The 17,886-nt window shown below is 38.1% G+C and overlaps 1 protein-coding gene across 2 annotated transcripts in view; it reads left to right on the top strand.

Annotated features, from left to right (window-relative positions):
* The window catches only part of CHFR (checkpoint with forkhead and ring finger domains), a 30,064-nt gene extending 14,987 nt beyond the window's left edge, over positions 1–15,077 (top strand). For both annotated transcript variants that reach the window (XM_077834819.1, XM_077834818.1), the window contains exons 8-18: positions 536–692; positions 1,896–2,050; positions 2,605–2,767; positions 3,691–3,833; positions 4,856–4,975; positions 5,466–5,549; positions 6,004–6,074; positions 7,892–7,979; positions 8,170–8,277; positions 9,545–9,617; positions 12,340–15,077. In XM_077834819.1, the coding sequence (XP_077690945.1) occupies positions 536–692; positions 1,896–2,050; positions 2,605–2,767; positions 3,691–3,833; positions 4,856–4,975; positions 5,466–5,549; positions 6,004–6,074; positions 7,892–7,979; positions 8,170–8,277; positions 9,545–9,617; positions 12,340–12,382 (1,205 nt within the window). In that variant the 3' untranslated portion in view covers positions 12,383–15,077. The remainder of the gene's footprint in view (positions 1–535; positions 693–1,895; positions 2,051–2,604; positions 2,768–3,690; positions 3,834–4,855; positions 4,976–5,465; positions 5,550–6,003; positions 6,075–7,891; positions 7,980–8,169; positions 8,278–9,544; positions 9,618–12,339) is intronic.
* Positions 15,078–17,886: the final 2,809 nt, after the last annotated feature.

Here is a 17,886-nt window from a genome sequence, read left to right as displayed (position 1 = left end):
TAGGCTGTTCAGTGGTTCAGTCTAGATTAGAATCCAAGACTCTAACTATATCTTATGAAAGTTTAAGACTATTATTACTTTTTTTCTCTGAAGTGAAATGAGTCCAAAATGCACTCCTATAACCTAGAAGAGCTTTAAAGGATATGTTTAAATGGTGTGTATATAAAACCTTATTCAGAACACTATGGTTTTTAAAAACACATGCCCTCAGGCTTCTATTACATCAGGGCAAATATGTTTACTTTTAACAAAGTATGATTTAAAGGGATCAAATATTGTTGATTTTAGACCTGCTCCAGGCTTCCTGCTATTCTGTTGCTGGCTCAGTGAAAGTAATGGCTGTGACTGTAATACTGTGCAGAGATCAGTCTGCAAAGCAAGGACATCAGCTTTGTGACAACACTAGTGATGGAAGCAGATATGAATCATAATGCTTAGCTTTTTGGCTTAATTGAGTAACATTAAATAGGAAGGCTCTGACACCCATGGTCCAATTTCATGTATGTTATAACACTGAGACATGTCTTCTCTGCAGATGAGAATGCTAGTCCATCTCTTCAGATGACAGCTCCAAGTCAATGTATAATTAAAGCTGGATTTGAAGGCGCAAAAACAACAAATGTAAAACCAGACAAAATGGAAGAAACACTCACTTGCATTATCTGCCAGGAATTGCTGCATGACTGTGTCAGGTACCTATGGTTTAAAAAGAACCTTCTGTAATTAAATGGGACTTAATACAGAGAACACAATAACTACTGTTTGGGGTAGTGGGGGTTTGTTTGTCTTTTGTAAAATACTAGTTTCTCTTGAGAGTTGGTAAGATTTTCTATTTTTATGCAGTGTATATACCAGGGTTTCAACATGTACGCTTCCCCCACCGTACAGTATTGAACAACTAGCTAGCTGCTTTAGACTGGGACTTTCAAAGAAGCTTAAATGGTAGAGTGTTCACCATCCTAAAAAGCTTTGGGCAGAGACCACAGTCAGAGGCATGATACAGGATTTAATGGACCGTTGAGTCAATCTGGTATAGCAAATCTCATGATGAATTCTAGTTCACTTGGCCAGTGGCCGGTTAAACAAGGCTTTGACTCTTCTTTAATCAACATTACCATTTTCTGATGGGAAAACTCTACTATCCAGCTTTCTCCCACTAGACTGAAGTTGAGTTTATCAGGTATCTTAACCAGAAAAGCAGATCAGACTGAACATGAGATGCCAGTTGAAGTGTATGATTTTAATGGATTTTTTCCCATCTCCATATGGGAAAGGTGAGCATCTTTGCATCAAGCATATATTTGGAAAAGGCTCAAAATTATAGGGGACTTGTTTTAAAAGTAATTGAACAATTATTAAAGTTAATTTAAAAAATGAAGAAGTGTCCTTCAGTAATCAAAAGTGCTAGATTAATAGCACAGCAGTCTGGGAAGTGTGGATGAAGAGAGTAGAGTGATTCCAGCTCCAGTCTATATTAAATCCTTGGTCTTCGACAAGACTTACAATAATACGACGCTAATTGTGAATGTGGGTTATTTTATATTGTAGACAAGCTTTCTACAATCTACTAAATCCTGAGATTATCCACTAATTTCCAATAGACTGCTAAACATCTGTCAGCTGATTGGTAACAGAAATGTGGTCACCAATTCAAATCTCCTGTGTAGTATTAGCCCCTTGTGAAACAGATCTTCACTGTAGAAAAACTATTGGAAAAACAGACTTCCGTACAAATCGTTATGTAAAGTTCTTTATGGTATTTCTTGATTATCTAAACAGATATCAAAGGACCATGCTTTTAAAATACTTTTGTATTTAAAGCTTATGTAAAAGGCCTGTTTTGAATTTTGGGATTTCTCATTGTCCTTGTGATGTAAACTTGTTTGTGTTTCCAGCTTACAGCCCTGCATGCACACCTTCTGTGCTGCCTGTTACTCGGGGTGGATGGAACGGTCTTCTCTCTGTCCAACTTGTCGTTGTCCAGTTGAACGTATCTGTAAGAACCATATACTGAATAACTTGGTTGAAGCCTATTTAATCCAGCATCCAGGCAAGTTGGAAGTGTATTTAATATACTTACATATACAGCATGTTTCAGATATTAAGTGTGAAATAGGTGTATAAACAGAGAAAAAGATCTTTATCCATAAAACCTTCTTTGCCTATCTTACTATTTTGCCTGTTGCTCTCATGTTGCCATAAGAGAAAAAGAAAGCAGTTTATTACAGGAACCTTTTTATAATACTAGACCTAAAGGCACTTAACAAATGTTAAGGATGCTGTGAACTTTAAGCACCCACTCCTGCAAATTTCATCCTAACTGACTTACCCAAGGTCATACACTGCCAGGGAGTGTATGGAACTAGAGAGCTGGAACTAGAATTATAAATTACGGGCTTCAGTCTTACGCTTGTGAGTTTATAAAATGTCAGATACATTTGGTTGTTTTACATAGCTACAACTACTGTAGTCACATGTTCATAAATACTGTGTACATTGTTTAAAAACTTGCAAGGCGATGGAGATGATTTTGCTCTGGAGTAGTCGATTTGGTGATTTACAGCTATTTTTTTCTTCACGTTCATATTTGTGTTTCTTTTGCAGATAAGTGTCGTAATGAAGAGGATGTACGTAGTATGGATGCTAGAAACAAAATCACTCAAGACATGCTGCAGCCTAAGGTGCGAAGGTCATTTTCTGATGAAGAAGGAAGTTCTGAGGATCTGCTGGAACTGTCGGATGTAGATAGTGAATCCTCAGATATCAGGTATGTGCATTGGCTTAGCTTTGTTTGGGTCTGAGCGCTGGCAGTCTCAAACCAGGCTAGAGCACTGTGTTAGCTGCAGCCGTTTGCAAAACTGGGGTTTAATCTTTATTGCATCCCACATTTTGAAGCCCTGGCAGTATGTTTTCATGAACATTGTCAGGGTTCAGTTTTGATTTATTTTTGTTTTCAAGTTTGTTTTGGAACCTCTATAATAATCTCAAAACTGATAAAGTGCTTATTTATAGAGGCAGCAGGGAACTGATCCAGATCTTGGCACAAGCTAAAGCAGCCCAAGATCACCAGAGTATAGCTCCAGCCATGCTACCTTCTGCCCCTGGCATTTCCTCTCCACCAGAGGTCCAGTAGTGGGTGATGTTGAGCAGCGAGTGCTTTACTGAAGGATTCCCAGATACAAGGAGGATTCCCAGCTGGTTGGCTAAGCCAAGTTTCTGGTGCCAAAGGGGATGGAGTGGAACAGAATGGTGGATCTGGCCCTAAATCACCACATACTGTTGTAACTTTTTGTCCTCCTTTTCCTCCATCCTACGCCTTCTTGGATTGGAAGCCAAGGCAAGCATTGTGTCATTTGTAGGTCTTGGAAAGCATCCAGCACACTTGTGGGCTCAGTGTAAATTACAACAATCTAGGGCTACTTGTACTCACTTCTGGAACTAAAAAACTTTAAATGCTTCTGAAATAATTGTGGCCTTTTTATTTTACCCTTTCTAATTTGAAAGGAACAAGGAGTGCAATACTTAGCTTCACTGCTCTATGTTGCTGAATGTGTAAGCATCCCTATCCAGATTTTATCTACTGGGTTTAGGCTAATATTTTATAAAAACAGAAACAAATAGCTAATTGAATCCACTCTGGAAACAATATATGTATAAAATCCAGTAACCTGATTGTGTCTGTCCTTTCAGTCAGCCTTATATAGTGTGCAGACAGTGCCCAGGATATCGGCGACACTCCATTCAGCCACTTCCTTGCCCAGGCCAAGAGGGGGAAGCAGGAGGATTGCAAGCACTGGGAGATGCACCATCGACGTCTGCCGACTTTCCTGCAAGTCAGTGTGATGAAAAGCTTGTTGTTAACGTGGTACTGGGACACTAAGAAATACATGTCACTTATGAGGAAAGGACACTTTCTTGGGGAGTTGTGAAAGTTGGCATCTTTCTTAGAGTCTTGAGATATGAAGATGATTTTCCTAGGTTACTGGGGGATAAGTCAAGCCTTTCCTGTTTATTTAACAAATACTGTGTGCTCTGTCTTTTAAATAGCTATCCGTTATAGCTGAGTGGAACATTTTCTGTCACCCTTGTGGGAGTATAGAATAATCTGTGTCTTTGTGAATTTCAGCAAAGGGCAAACCACTGCTACAAAAGCAGATTTACAACACTCCATATTGGAGTTATCAGTGCTGTGGGTTCAAAAGCTTACAGGATATGTAGTGCATACAGGGTGAGTGTAGATGACTCTAGTCAGAGTAATAAGTAATCCACTAACTACTAGGGTTTATCTGGATTTCCCAGGGAGGGGAATAAATTGTAGAACATCAACTGATTAGGGTCATCTGAAATTGTTCTCCATTCTTCATGGGTTGACCGTCTTGATTTTGCTGCTGGTGGATAATCTGAATAATTGAAGGTTTCATCAAAAGGTCATCAAGCTTTTTCTCCTGTTTCAAAAAAATCATTCATTGGTTTTGATTTATCAACTGTAGAGTCTGCATGTATATGTGTAATGAGAGAGGTATGTACTCAAATGTACAAGCAGAAAACTAAAGAGAACTTACAGCTGTGTTGCCCAAAATACACTGTTTAGGAGCAATTGGTTCTTTTACTTCTTAAGCTATTTCCCTGTATTGAATAAAAGTTTTTTGTCGTTTAATAGTGTAAAAGGGTGTATTGTTTAGAAGCCTTAATGCCAATTTCCCTATTTTTCCATATAGCCTTCTAAAAACTTTAGTGATATTGCTTAAGTGTCAAGTTCCTCAGCTCTTCGGATGCTGATGTATGTGTCTAACACTCATTGGTACTGTGGTCCCATATTATATAATTCTTCGGGGTTTTATTTATTTCAATCTAGCTGTCCAGGAGTATGTCTGTCCTTCTCAAGGAAGTCATGTAATATGCACGTGCTGTTTTCAGCCAATGCCAGACCGAAGAGCAGAGCATGAACAGAATCCCAATATTGCCCCTCAGCAATGTGAGTAAATTTTATTGTCCTAAAAACAAATTTAATTCTTATTGTTAATCCTAGGTCTTGAAAGACATTCTGACTATATCCGATCATGTGCTGTTACAGTAAGAAAGGGTCTTCCTGCTTCTGTGGGGTTTAATTAAGCGGGGGGAAAGGGAGGTTGTTTTCTCCTATATCTGTACTATACGCACAATTAATGCAAATTGTTTTGAAATATATTAGCATTTTTCAACTATAGCGTGGATGGAAAGACTTATATCTTCGTTGTCATAGTGATGCAGCAAAATGCATTAGCTGACTGATTTTTTTTTCTTTTTTTTTTTGTATTGTAACATTTCTCATATAGCCACTATTTATGTCATGTTAGTTGTACAGTGGAGCAGTGTTTTGTGTAAAACCCTATGAGCTTTGGGTTATTGTGCTGCTTTGTAAGACCAATATACCTGGACAGTGGTGATTGCCTTGGGTTGATCGTAGCTTTTCTTTGTGTTCACAGGCACAGTTTGTCTACAGCCGTTCTGTCATTTGTATTGGGGCTGCACTCGGATGGCATGTTTTGGCTGCTTGGCACCATTCTGTGGTATGGCAGGAGAATCACTGTATCAGCTATAGCCACTTTGCATACAATAGTGTCTCGGTTACCTGGATTTTACCAAGCTTAATTTTTTAATGTCAATGTAACATTGTAGTTCAGATTAGCATAAGAACAGTGAGAGCCAGATCTTAAAATGTTAGAGAAGACCCTTACCCACTTCAAAAACGTTTAGACTATACCGTTAAAATGTGTCACAATTAATGGGTTATTGTATTGTTAATAGATGCTGAGAAACAGTGGCCCCTGTGGACTGTAATGAGTAGTGGGGTGCTTAGTACCTAATCTTGGATCAGTTCCTAAAGTTGGGATGTTATATGATATGCTTCAATATGTGTTTGCATAAACTCATATACTGTGTTCATAAACATCCATCTTTGTTACAGAAGAAAAACTTATTTAGAAATTGCAAAACAAAGATAATTTCTCCTCTTCTTAACAGAAATAAATCTTGGTGACAAGTGTTTAGATGGAATCCTAAACAACAACCATTATGAGTCGGATATTCTAAAGGTATGTTTAAAAATCACTATGTGTTGGATATGAGCAAGAGAACATGTAACATTGAGATTGTGACATACAAGGTGTTTAAAGCAAGAAATCCAGAAGGAGATACTCTTCTCCTTTATCCATCCCATTGTGCGTAGGTCCGGCAGCAACTGAGTGATGTTTGTTCATTCACTGTCTGGAGATGCCAGTAGTGTCTAGGCACAACTAACATTCTTTAACTGAAATTCCATGAGTTATATTTTGTTTTACATTTAATCACTCCATCCTCACCCCCACACTCAACATCACTTTAACACCATTTGCCTAATCCATTAACTCTTACTCAGACAAATATTATTTTCAAAGACAAAGTGAGTTTAGAAGACTGAATAAAGACATCAGGAATGTGTTCAGCCTTTCATGTTGGTACATCTCTTTGAGAAGAGTGCAGGAGAAGACACAATGGACAGTAACTGCTCTGAGCTGTTAATGAGCCAGGTTTCTGCTGTATATAATAATACCTTACTCTGATGTAGTGTGATAGTATTCCCATTTTACAGATGGGGAAACTAAGATGAAGTGGCTTTCCCAAAGTCACCCAGCAGGCCAGTGGCATGAAATAACATATATGCTTAGATTGTGTATAAATACATAGTGTTCACGCAGTGGAGTGTAATTAATATCTAGTGTGTGTTTATGTATACATACCTGTACACACACACAGACACACATAGGGATTTTATATTGTAGTCTGTCAAGCCTAAAGTGCACTCCATTCCTGGATGATGAATTGTAATGGATTTTGGCTCAAGGTGTCACTGTGTTATCTGCTCTGCACCAGCACTAAACTGTTACTAAACATCCTTTCTGCAAGAGGGGTGGGGGGAAGGGTGTTCACTAGCAGTGTTGCATGTGGTGATCTTTACAATAGGGCTGTGTCCTGGCTGGCAGTTTTAGGTGTGCCACCAGTGGGTCTCTGAAAGGCAAACTGAATAGTCCTTCAGCTTTCAGCAGAGGTGACCAAGTATAAAACTTACCTCACTGAGCAAATGGCCAGCCGGAAGTATTGTATTTATTTCTGGGTCATCTTTTCGCCATTTCAGTTTCAGTGCCAGAGGAAGTGTAGAGATTTGAACTAGAATCCCCTTCAAGCTATCCTGAGCCCTCCAAGAAATCACGTTAAAATTAAATGACTGAAAGACACATTCTGGAATTCAGATGCATCTAGCAAACAGGTGTTACAGCTTTATACATATAAATGATGACTTGCTAAGAAAACCAGTTCCTAAGGTCTATTAAGAGGTGTAATGTCCAAAAGATTAATAATGGGAAAAAATCTACAAAGAAAAGTAGGCGTATTACAATTTTTTCCTCCACTTGAGTTAATTTTAACTTAAAGTATATGCCAAATATTATGTACCTGACCATAATCCATGTTGTCTTTAGCTAAGGACACTGGGTAAAATCCTGGCCCCGTTGAAATCAATGAAAGTTTTGCTGTTGACTCTAATGAACCAGGACCTCACCTTGCTCAATTAGGCTTCAATCCTGTGAAGTCTTACACACACACTTACCTGCAGTGGGACTACTTGAATGCTTAAAGCTAAATACCTATGTTAGTCTTTGTGGGAGAAGGGTCACGGTGAACATAGAGTACTGACTTTAAGTATCGGTGATCTGACAATGGTAATATTGGTAGTCAGGTTAAAGAAATATCAATAATTTGGATTAAAAATATAGAATGAAATGCATTTTGAAAACCTATTTAGACTTACCCATTTTTGTTACATTGATATCTCTTAGCCTGTTCTAAATATACATTTTTAAATTCCTTATTGCAGGATTACCTGGCATCCAGGGGTTTTACATGGAAAAACATGTTAAATGAAAGTCTCTTAGCTCTTCAAAGAGAAGTTTTTATGCTGTCAGGTAAGTCTCTTCATTCTTATGTTTATTTTGAGTGGGATGCATTTCAGTAAGTAATAGTGGATTGCGCTAAACACATCCTGCTTTCCTAAGATGTCTATGTACATGCTCAGAGTGGTCACTGCATTTTTTTGAGACATTAGATTAAATGAGATTTAAATTAATGCTGTGTACAAATTGGCTTGTTCTCCAGATTACAGAATTACTGGGAACACAGTGCTTTGTTATTGTTGTGGCCTCCGCAGCTTCCGAGAGCTTGCCTACCAGTATAGGCAGAATATTCCTGCTGCTGAATTGCCAGGTGAGGAATGGGGAAAAATTAGTTTGGTCCCATGACTGTGAAGGCCTGTGAACGCCGAGTCAAACCTCTTTCAGTTAAATGGATCCTCCCATGCAGGTCCTTACACCTAGGTGTAGTCCCGTTGTGGGTAGTTGGTGGTTCCCTTTGCAGGAGTGAGGTCTTAGGTTGGTTACCTTACTCATGAGTTGTTGTAAAGTTTGTGTGTTACCAGTTCAAAGAGCGGCTAGTGCCAAAATCTTCATAGGGGATTCTTTGCCTCCAATATGGCTTGTTGTTTTTTTTTAAATTTTAAATATTTGAGGACAAAAGTGCATACTAAAACACTTCAGAAGTAAAGCATAATATATAAGAACAACTAGCTGTTGACTATAATTTAGCTATCATAAATTCTTTGCACATTTAAATGCAAATCAGGTGCTGATATTTTCTGAATGATATCAATTATATTGGCTGATGTCGTTTATTGGTTACAATAATTCATTCCAACATGCGTTGTAAACCTGTTGAGCAGTATAGAGCTTCGTTATAAGATAGTAGGGGCAATTGTATCTTCTTCAATTCCAATGTGTCCACAGCCCGTTGGGGGCAGATGAGCCCTTCTGTTAATCTACTTTTAACTCAGTTATGCGCTGCAACTCTTCTTTTTCCCAAACAGTCCTTGTTGTTAGCAACAGCTTCGCCACTCAATTACCTGCTAAGCATGCTGCTGCGAGTTTCAGCACAGCATGGGGCAGACGGGCCAGCCTAGTGTGTTTAATTTTTATAAGTAACATTTTATCTGCCTAGGGAGGCACCTTTGACTGCTCAGCTTTACATTCATTCTGTGGCAAAACTGCAGAAGCAAAAATAATCACTACATATTTTTCTCATGTTCTGTTTTGAAGTATATCTAAACCGTAACTGGTGAATGATGTCTTATGTATTTAAGGACCGATCCTGTTTCCACTGAAGTCAGTGGCAAAACTCCAAGTGGCTTCAATGGTGCAGGATCAAGTCATTATGCAGAGGGCTGGTCCATGTTTGCCCCCAATACGTGATGGGTTTTTCTGTGCTTCAATATGTATTTTGTAAAAATGACAGGAAACTGGTATAACTTAAAGCAGCTTCTTGCAAAAGGAGGTCTTTTCTGTCCCCAGCAACACCTAAGCAAAGCCATTTACAGCAGTGGATCCTAATGTATTTCAGCTACATTGATTTTTGTCATCTGCTACATCTTTATTCATTACTTTATGCAATAAATGTGATATTATGGTGGTTTATTTTATAGTGACTGTCACATCACGTCCTGATTGTTACTGGGGGCGCAATTGCCGGACTCAGGTTAAAGCACACCATGCTATGTGAGTTGGTTTTTTGGGTTTTTTTTAAGCTTGAACTTAAAACTATCAAAAATTCAGACTTAATGGAGTAGTTCTCAAGTAGTGGGTCCTGTCTAGAACTCTGAGAAACTATTTTTTGCAGCACAAACCAAAACTGCATGATTTTGCCTGGTTTCTGTTCTAGAATTGAAATTTATGCCAGGTTCAAGGACTGTGGAACATCTGTTGGTCCAGTTTCAAGTGAGCCTGCTCTGATTTATGGTTCCGGGTAGAAACCACATGATATGTAAAGATTTTGTACAAACCTGAAACTCGAAGTTAGAGCCCCATCCATGTGGAAACAAAGGAAACGGGTCACACAAGCACCTGTGAACTGAAATAGCCAAATTTGGCACAGTTTTGATCCTGACTTCCCAAGCCCAGACATCACTTCCCACGGAATCAGACTTTCTAAGTTCTTTGTGCCTGGGTTCTCCTCAGATGCACTGCATAAACCCTGTTCTGGTCCCTATTTTGAAGTGCCATGGGATTCCAAGGATACTGGGATGCATCTGAGGACAAGATTACTCTCGTTGAAAGTGGTTAGCTGACATCTCCCTGTTGGAAACAGGTTGAGAACCTGTAGCCTTAGGAGTCTGACGTGGCCTGCCATTCCTTGTCGCCAGAGTGGCTCCAAGAGTTTCATTCCCTGGACTAGTTCAACTTGGGCTCCTGGCGAAAATGAAGAATTAAGCTTGAAGAGAGGAGGGGAATCCTTCACTTTTCAAGTGTGTAACAATTCTAGGGAATATAGACTCCAAATCCACGTGTGAAAGACAGACCTTATGCAAGTCACCCACTGGCAGCTGCATAAGACTGCATGTCTGATATCTTTAAAAAGAGTTTGATTCCTTTAAACACTAGTCAGCTGGGTGAGAATTTCTTGATCATATCTTCTTTTGTTAGAAAAAGAGACTCCAGTCAGTTAGTTAGCGGAGGACAGTCTCAGGCCTCTTAAGGTACATGGTCATGCAAAAGAACTAACTAGAAGTTAGAAATGCCTATCTGTAGAATCAAAAAGATCTTTTTTCCCCACAAAGGGCCGGATTCAGACTTAGCATAAACCTGTGTAGCTCCACTATATTCCGAGGAGTTGCTCTCATGCCCAAGCCTAAATTTGGCCAAAAGTTAAAGGACTTAACAGTGTGCTTAGCTCAGAATTGATTGACTCCATTAAGCAGGGTAAGGGGAGGCAGAAATACCGTTCCTCACTTGACCAATAATGATCCATGTTCTCAGCTCCTAAAAAGGAGCTGTCACTTTCCCTCTACTGAGAGATCGCTTTAATGAGCAGAAGGTCCTGCTCTATCTATCTAATTCTCTCAGAAGACTATGCAGTTATCATAATTTTACTTTAATTCAGACTATTGTGGTCTGAAAATCATCCATCTGTGCAGCTTATACAGCCAGATCATTAGACATTAAAAATGTTCATCCACCAGTCTCTTCCAAGGGTGAAGTTTGTGGAGTATATTCTGGAAAATCTAATTTTCTTTCTCTTTCTCATAGATTTAGTTTAGGTGCTTTGATATATTTCTGCAAGAGTTATCTGTAGTACTGGGCTGCATTATTGTTGCTAGGGGGCATTTTGTTGTTTGATGCACTTGGGAGCTGATTCACTGTCCAAACAACTGCCAAACTTTCCTATTCAGATTGCAGTTGGGTTTTTTGTATCCCTCTGGAATAGGAATTGAAGGAAGCTTTAGTAATGATTCAGTGCTCTTTCTTCAAGCATTAGCTGTACAACTTTGGACAAGCTTCTTCTAGTTCCAGAAACCCATGAAACAAAACAGTCCTGACACACCACTGTTGCATCATCCATCGCCTTCTGCATGAGGATCCATCGCCTTCTGCTAACTGGTGTGGGTTTGAGACCAGATTCTTATTAAATAAGAGGGCTGAGAGCCTCAGGCCTACTACTCCATCTCCTGCAAACCTCTACACGCTCAACTCTCAACTTGTGCCTTAAATATATTTTGGGGCACTGAACCCATCAGGGAGAACCCAAGAACAGACAAGTGCTTGACAGTAAGAAAGTAGTACATTTATAGAATTCTGTATTACCTGTCTAATCCAGGATGATCAGTATGCCACTTCCATGGAACCCAAGTCACTTGGGAGGATGCATCCTTCTTCCCTAAAGTGAGAGAGTTTTCCACTCTTCTTTATTTCCAGAAATAGATTCCAAACTCATCTTGGATCTCAGAAATCAAAGAATGTTTATGTTGAAATTTATTTATTAGCCAGATTAACATGTCCTGAAGGTTGTCTAACAACTTCAGTTCCCAGTGACTCTCATACTCTCACTCTCTCTTCCCAGTGACTTTCAGCTGACTGCTGAAAATTACCAGTGTCTGTCAGGTCAAGATTAATTCTGCTTATGTGTCCTGTTTTAATTGACTCCTGGATTTAAAGTATGCAGTGGTAGAGAGGAATGCAGTTAACAGGTTTTCAGTGTACATAATGTAATTAACAGTTGTTGGGTAGAAAAAATACTGAGAATTCTATTATGAAAAACTTTATGGAGGGTAGGCTTCAGCCTAAAATAACAGGCTGCAATGTCTTCAGGTTCTGATAGTATTAATATGTATATGTGCTGCTTTAAATTTTTGTTTGACTTTAAAATATCCTAAAGCAGGTTTGACTCTTTCATGGTGTTGTACTTCTCAGAGCAATTTTAAACTTTTTTTTGTTTTTATTTCAGGAAATTCAATCACATTTGTGAACAAACACGTTTCAAGAACTGAACTTTCTGAAATTGAAGCTGTCTGAATATTTGTAGTCTGTAGAAAGGGGATGAAAGCCTGAAATACTGATCATATAGGAAATATTATCAGGGGATTTTCATTATTCCCTCACAGCAGGGAGTCAATAACTTTTTCATCAGGTACTCTGGTGTGACCTTTTCAATTTGTAGAGTTTAACAGTTATATATGAGTAAGTGAGAACCTCTTGAAAGAAAATCTGACAAGCATTGCATTCCATCCTCATTATTACAGTGTTACTATTTCACTATACTCAAATCAAGTAATAGCAGCCATACATTGGAGGACCTAAGAATAATCAGTGAGGAGTGTATTTGCACTAAATGTGTCTGAAAATAAGAGAAACCTTTATTAAAATGGAAATGCTCTGTACCAGTAACTTAATATCCAAGGAGGAAACTCAACACATGTTCAGACTTGTCCACTTCTATCTTGTCATTAGCGTTGCAGTTGGGATGGAAATCTATTAAAGTTCACTTTCACAAAACAAGAAGGTGATCTGGTATATGTTCATCAGAATTGTTTTTTTGTTAATTTTTCCCCCTATTCATTAAACAAACAACAGGTTCAGCTTACAGCCTCAGATCAGAACAGTGCTTTGCAGGAATGCTATACAGGAAAGCATTTTTTGTTTTAGTTTAGTAGTATTGATGTGTTTTTACCATTAGAATTAAATATCACAAACATTTGCACAAATATTTACAAATCAGACTCAAATTTGGGATAGTAATTGCTTATGAACAAGCGTCTGCTTTTAATAACTGTTTAGCAGTTTTCTATCAAACTAAACCATTATTGACATAGAGCAGACAGTAAGACAAGTTGGTGCAATTTTTTTAATGTATTTTTTGGTGTGATATCGTATGTTAGCTAGGCATGTGTAGTTTTATCTTGCAGCTGTGCTCTAGCATGTGCACATTGGTAAAAGCGTAGAAAGGCTGCCACTTCAACAGAATATAACAGATTTACAAGAAAGAACAAATGTTACCTATGAAAAGGTCCACTGCAGATGAACTTTAGCAATATGGAGAAATTCTTTTGATGTGGGGGAGATTTTAAGGGGGAAACTGGTATCTCTAACATGTTGAGTATGTAGACTTAATTTTTCACTCCTCTATTTTTTCCTTAATTATGTTCAGAACATTTCCTGAGATCATAAAAATGTGATGTAGTCATAAATATTTCCTAGTCGTCTGGCAACTAATGTTCACGTGCTTGATTTGGACCAGCTTTTCATAAGTATCATACCCAGGAGAGCAAAATAGAATGGGAGGAAAGCATACAAAGTTACCTCTGTATATATCGTGTTTTAGGTATGCCTTATTTTGCAAGCAAGGTTTATACTCTATGCTATGTGTTATCGTGCAGCACGGGGTGGTGTAGCACATTGTATCTGTTAGTTAATTAAAAAAATACAATACTGCACATGTTAATATAAATGCTAATTAAAAATAATGGATTTCTGTTCATATTTTTATTTTAAAAGTAGCTGCAGCAATGATGGATCTGTTGGTAATATCCATAATGCTGTTAAAAGTACACTTGGGTGTGGACTTCTCTTCCTAATCTCTGGGCATTTCCTCCTGTGAGTAGGGTTGAAATCAGATCTGGAATAATACTTGAAACTTGTTAACAAAACGTTGTTTCTACCTTTTACTATTACTAACAATGTTCTATTGCATCTGTATTCATATTTTATGTTTAGAAAGTTGATTTTTTTAATGGTTATTATATCTTCTCAGGACAGCCATTCCCAGCTGTTTGGTCTCAATTTCAACTCTGGCTGTGCATGTAAGCAAATTGCATATATTTGTGGAAAGAGACCCTTTGCACATTACATGTAGAAGTGTGCTTTGCATTCTCACTCACTACTTTCCATGCCCCACATTGGCTTTTAGCATAGACTTGTCACTATGCTAATGTTCAAGTCCCTAATGTGCTGAATTTTTTGTGGATTAAGAATAACATCTACAACCCTATGTACAACTTCTCTTGCACCTGCACAAGCTGTTGGGACGTATTATGTGACATCTTAAAAATCTGCAACAATCTCAAATACTTGACATCCAAACTACCTGTATAATAGAGGTTCCTTATATACCTTTTATGTACCCCTCTCTTCCCCCCCCCCCCATAGAGAATAAATATGGCTTTCTATGCATAGGGGGTTGAAGTAGTGCAATGGAATGAGAAGTTTTTTGTGATTATATTGTACTTGGAAGAGCTGAGAGATTAACTTGCAAATGGGGAGGGTGAATAAATCCTGATCTTTATATGCTCTTAAGTAACTAAGAGCATCTGTCATGGGTATTACATACTCTTATACATTAGTCCTTTTAAAATGTATGGTTGCCAGGTGATATTTAGATAATGTGATAACTGTATAAACTATACTTGGTGTAATTGTTTAAATACTGTAAAGGTGCACCATATTTTTAACCTATCTAAAGCACATCCCCACCCTCTTCATAAGAGACATTTGGGAGCAGAGCATGGAACCTTGTAGAATAGATGTTGTGAAAACAAGGGTGATTATGATAGGGTTTAATGTAGTGGTGAATAAGATACAGTCTCCCTCTATGAGAAAGTTCTTTTATAAAGAAGGTGGAGTGCAGTTCTTCCAGTTCTTTTTGTGATTTCCTGGACTAAAAAGTTATTAAAAAAATTACCCATTTAAGCTGTCTGTTTCCATTTCATCTGTGCTGTTTAATCTCTCCTCACCACAAACTGTGCATAGATGATGTTGTACACATCACCTTCTAATGCTCAGTCATATTGCTCATCACTTGAAAGTTACTGAGTTTTTACAACAAGATACCAGACTGGAACTCATGATAACTGAGTATAAGGTATTACCTGGAGGGAGTCCTTGTCTGTGGCATGTGAGAGATCTGGCTTAGCCTCCCTTATATACCTGTCAAGATAAATTTGCAAAGAATCTCCAGTCTCTCTACAGGATTTATAACAAATGAGCTGTACTTCAAGCCAGCTCCATTGTACTTGGAAGTAACCACACAGACATAACTTTTGTTTTAAATAAGAAAAATTCAATACAAGGGACAGGAGCAAAGAGTTTTTCTTCCTTTTGTAGAACTGGATTTTCTTCTAACTTCATGCAAGAGTATCTAGATACTGTGATCACTGTCATTCTAAAACTGCTGACAGTACTAGAATAAGATTTAACAGCAGGCTATAGAAAATGAATATTGCAGTGTTAAAAGACAATCTAGATAGTCTAGTTTATATGTACACATGAAAAGATTCTGAATGGCTACTAGAGATGGAGAACTTAAGTCTGCTGTAGGAAGTTGCATACTTACCAACTTGGAAAAACTTTTATTCACACCAGACTTCATTTGACTATTTGGTGAAAATAGTAAAGCCAGCCAAACTTGTTATAGTTTCAAGTTTTTATGAGTTAGGATCTTAGCATTTCTGAATTCTTAACAGTTCTCACACTAAGATGGAAATTGAAATCCTTTAATATTGTAGCTAATCCTTACTGCTGTTTTTTAAGCCAGCTGTCATTTGTTCTTCAAACTAAATTGAAAAAACATTAAAACCCACACTTTAAGCAATATAAAGTGAAAGTATAATCCTGCTCTGTGACCTGTAAGAACAAGAGACCTGTAGTCATTCAGACCTGTAACTGCTTTAGATGTTCTACCAGCATTGGCGGGTTGAAGTACTCTGTACTCTATTTTAGCATAGACTGTCTTGTCTCTAACTCAATTCAAAAGGAAGCGGTCAATTTTTGGTCTTGCCAGGGTGAAGTCCTGTCACTTGAACAGCTGTAGGATCATGCAAGCAGCTGTGCTTTACCCTGCTTATCCATTGTGGAGGGAGTACCTTATGAAGTGGTGTGAAAGAAAAGAGCAACATTTAATGTAGGTTTTACAGTGTTCACATCTGTCTACGAAGCACTTACAGTCATTGTTACTCTTGATCATCCTCACTATGGGTTGGACTTCAGTCAGTGAGTGGGTAGTTTCAATTTCAGTTCTGAGCCATCTAGGCCTCAGTAATTTACACCTAAGGTGAGATCCTGCTCCCCTTAAAGTCAGTGAGGTTGGTCTTTGGCTATGAATAATAAATAGCGAGGTGGCTATACTAGTAAAAAAACACACTCTGTAATTGTTAGGGCAGTAGTTTTCTACTTTTAAATGGGGGCTTTAGTTTAGATGGCTTAAACTAGTGCTTTTGGATTTTTTTTTTCTTTTTGAAGTGGGAATTGGGGGAGTTCGCTCTGTGAGAAGAGGATCACCACCAAACTGCAATCAAGCCTTTTATTTATGCTTCCTGACAAAACTTTTTTGGAAAGATGTCTTATTTCATGCTGTCTGTCCTCTTGGGGAAAAAAATGCAGCACAGGGACTGTTTGCTTATTCCCCTGCTTTCAGTATCATTGCATTTTAGCAGTTCAAAGAGAATGAACCTGGGTGATTTTCCCGCCTTTTCCCCCTGAGTTATTTTCCCACCTTTTTTGCCTGACAGCCTTTCTGTATCAAGTTTGGGAACAGAGACCCCAATTACAATGTCTGGGACCAGCTTCTGAAGAAAACTAATTACGTTATTTCCTTTGGCAATGCCTAATGTGCAAAGATTGTTTCTAAATCTATATTTCAGATCATTTTGCTTTTTTTTATTGTTGGCTGTTCTTTCAATGAGGTAATTTCATCCTTAAACTCATTAGTTGCTATAGCATTTTTTGTAATTCATTTTCTAAGAGTGCCATATGAGATTTAACATCATACATTTCCAGAAAAGCCATGAATTTTTTGAAATTGCCAGTCAGCTATTCCTTTCAATGCTGAGTTACAACTGCTTGGATGGGTTAAGTGACTCCATTAGCTTGCGTCTTGTCACCTTTCTTTCCCCTTTAATTGTTTACATTTTATCCAGAGGATACATTCTATCTTTTTGACAAACTGTGTGTTTGTTAGAATTTATTAGAATATTTCAAATGTTTTGATAAGTGAGATCAGGCCAGACAACTATCTTGCTGCAAACTGTTTTTCTACCTCAGGGCGGGGAAAAGCAAATATAAGCAACAAAATTAACATTGATTGACTGGATTTTATAAAATGACTGAAAGGAAAGTAGATTTCTGCTCACAAACTGACTGCATCTTCCTGCCGAAGCAGCTCCCCGTATTAAAAATTTGACGTACTAACTGTAGTAGATATAAATATTAAATGCTTGTTTAAAACACAAATCTAAATCTTCAAGTTTAGTACAACAGTAACTGCATATTTGACTCTGCTAGGTGTTTAATTCCCTTAAACTTCTCCTTGCCATTTTAGCTACCTATGAGTAGTTGATTGCTTCTGAAGAAAACTAGTGCCCCGCAACCTGGTTCTGCTATATGGTGGTAGGGTCACTTCAAAGAACTGCTGCTACCTTGCTCTTACTACCAATGAGCAAAACAGGGCCCATGCCTTCTTCTGAAATCCTGTTACTATCAATTAGCTAACGTTGTGGGTGAG

Source organism: Eretmochelys imbricata, chromosome 15 (assembly GCF_965152235.1).
Source record: "Eretmochelys imbricata isolate rEreImb1 chromosome 15, rEreImb1.hap1, whole genome shotgun sequence".
In the NCBI taxonomy this organism is placed as follows: Eukaryota; Metazoa; Chordata; order Testudines; family Cheloniidae; genus Eretmochelys; species Eretmochelys imbricata.
Note: the sequence above shows the minus strand (reverse complement) of the source record. Positions and strands in the feature narration are given on the sequence as shown.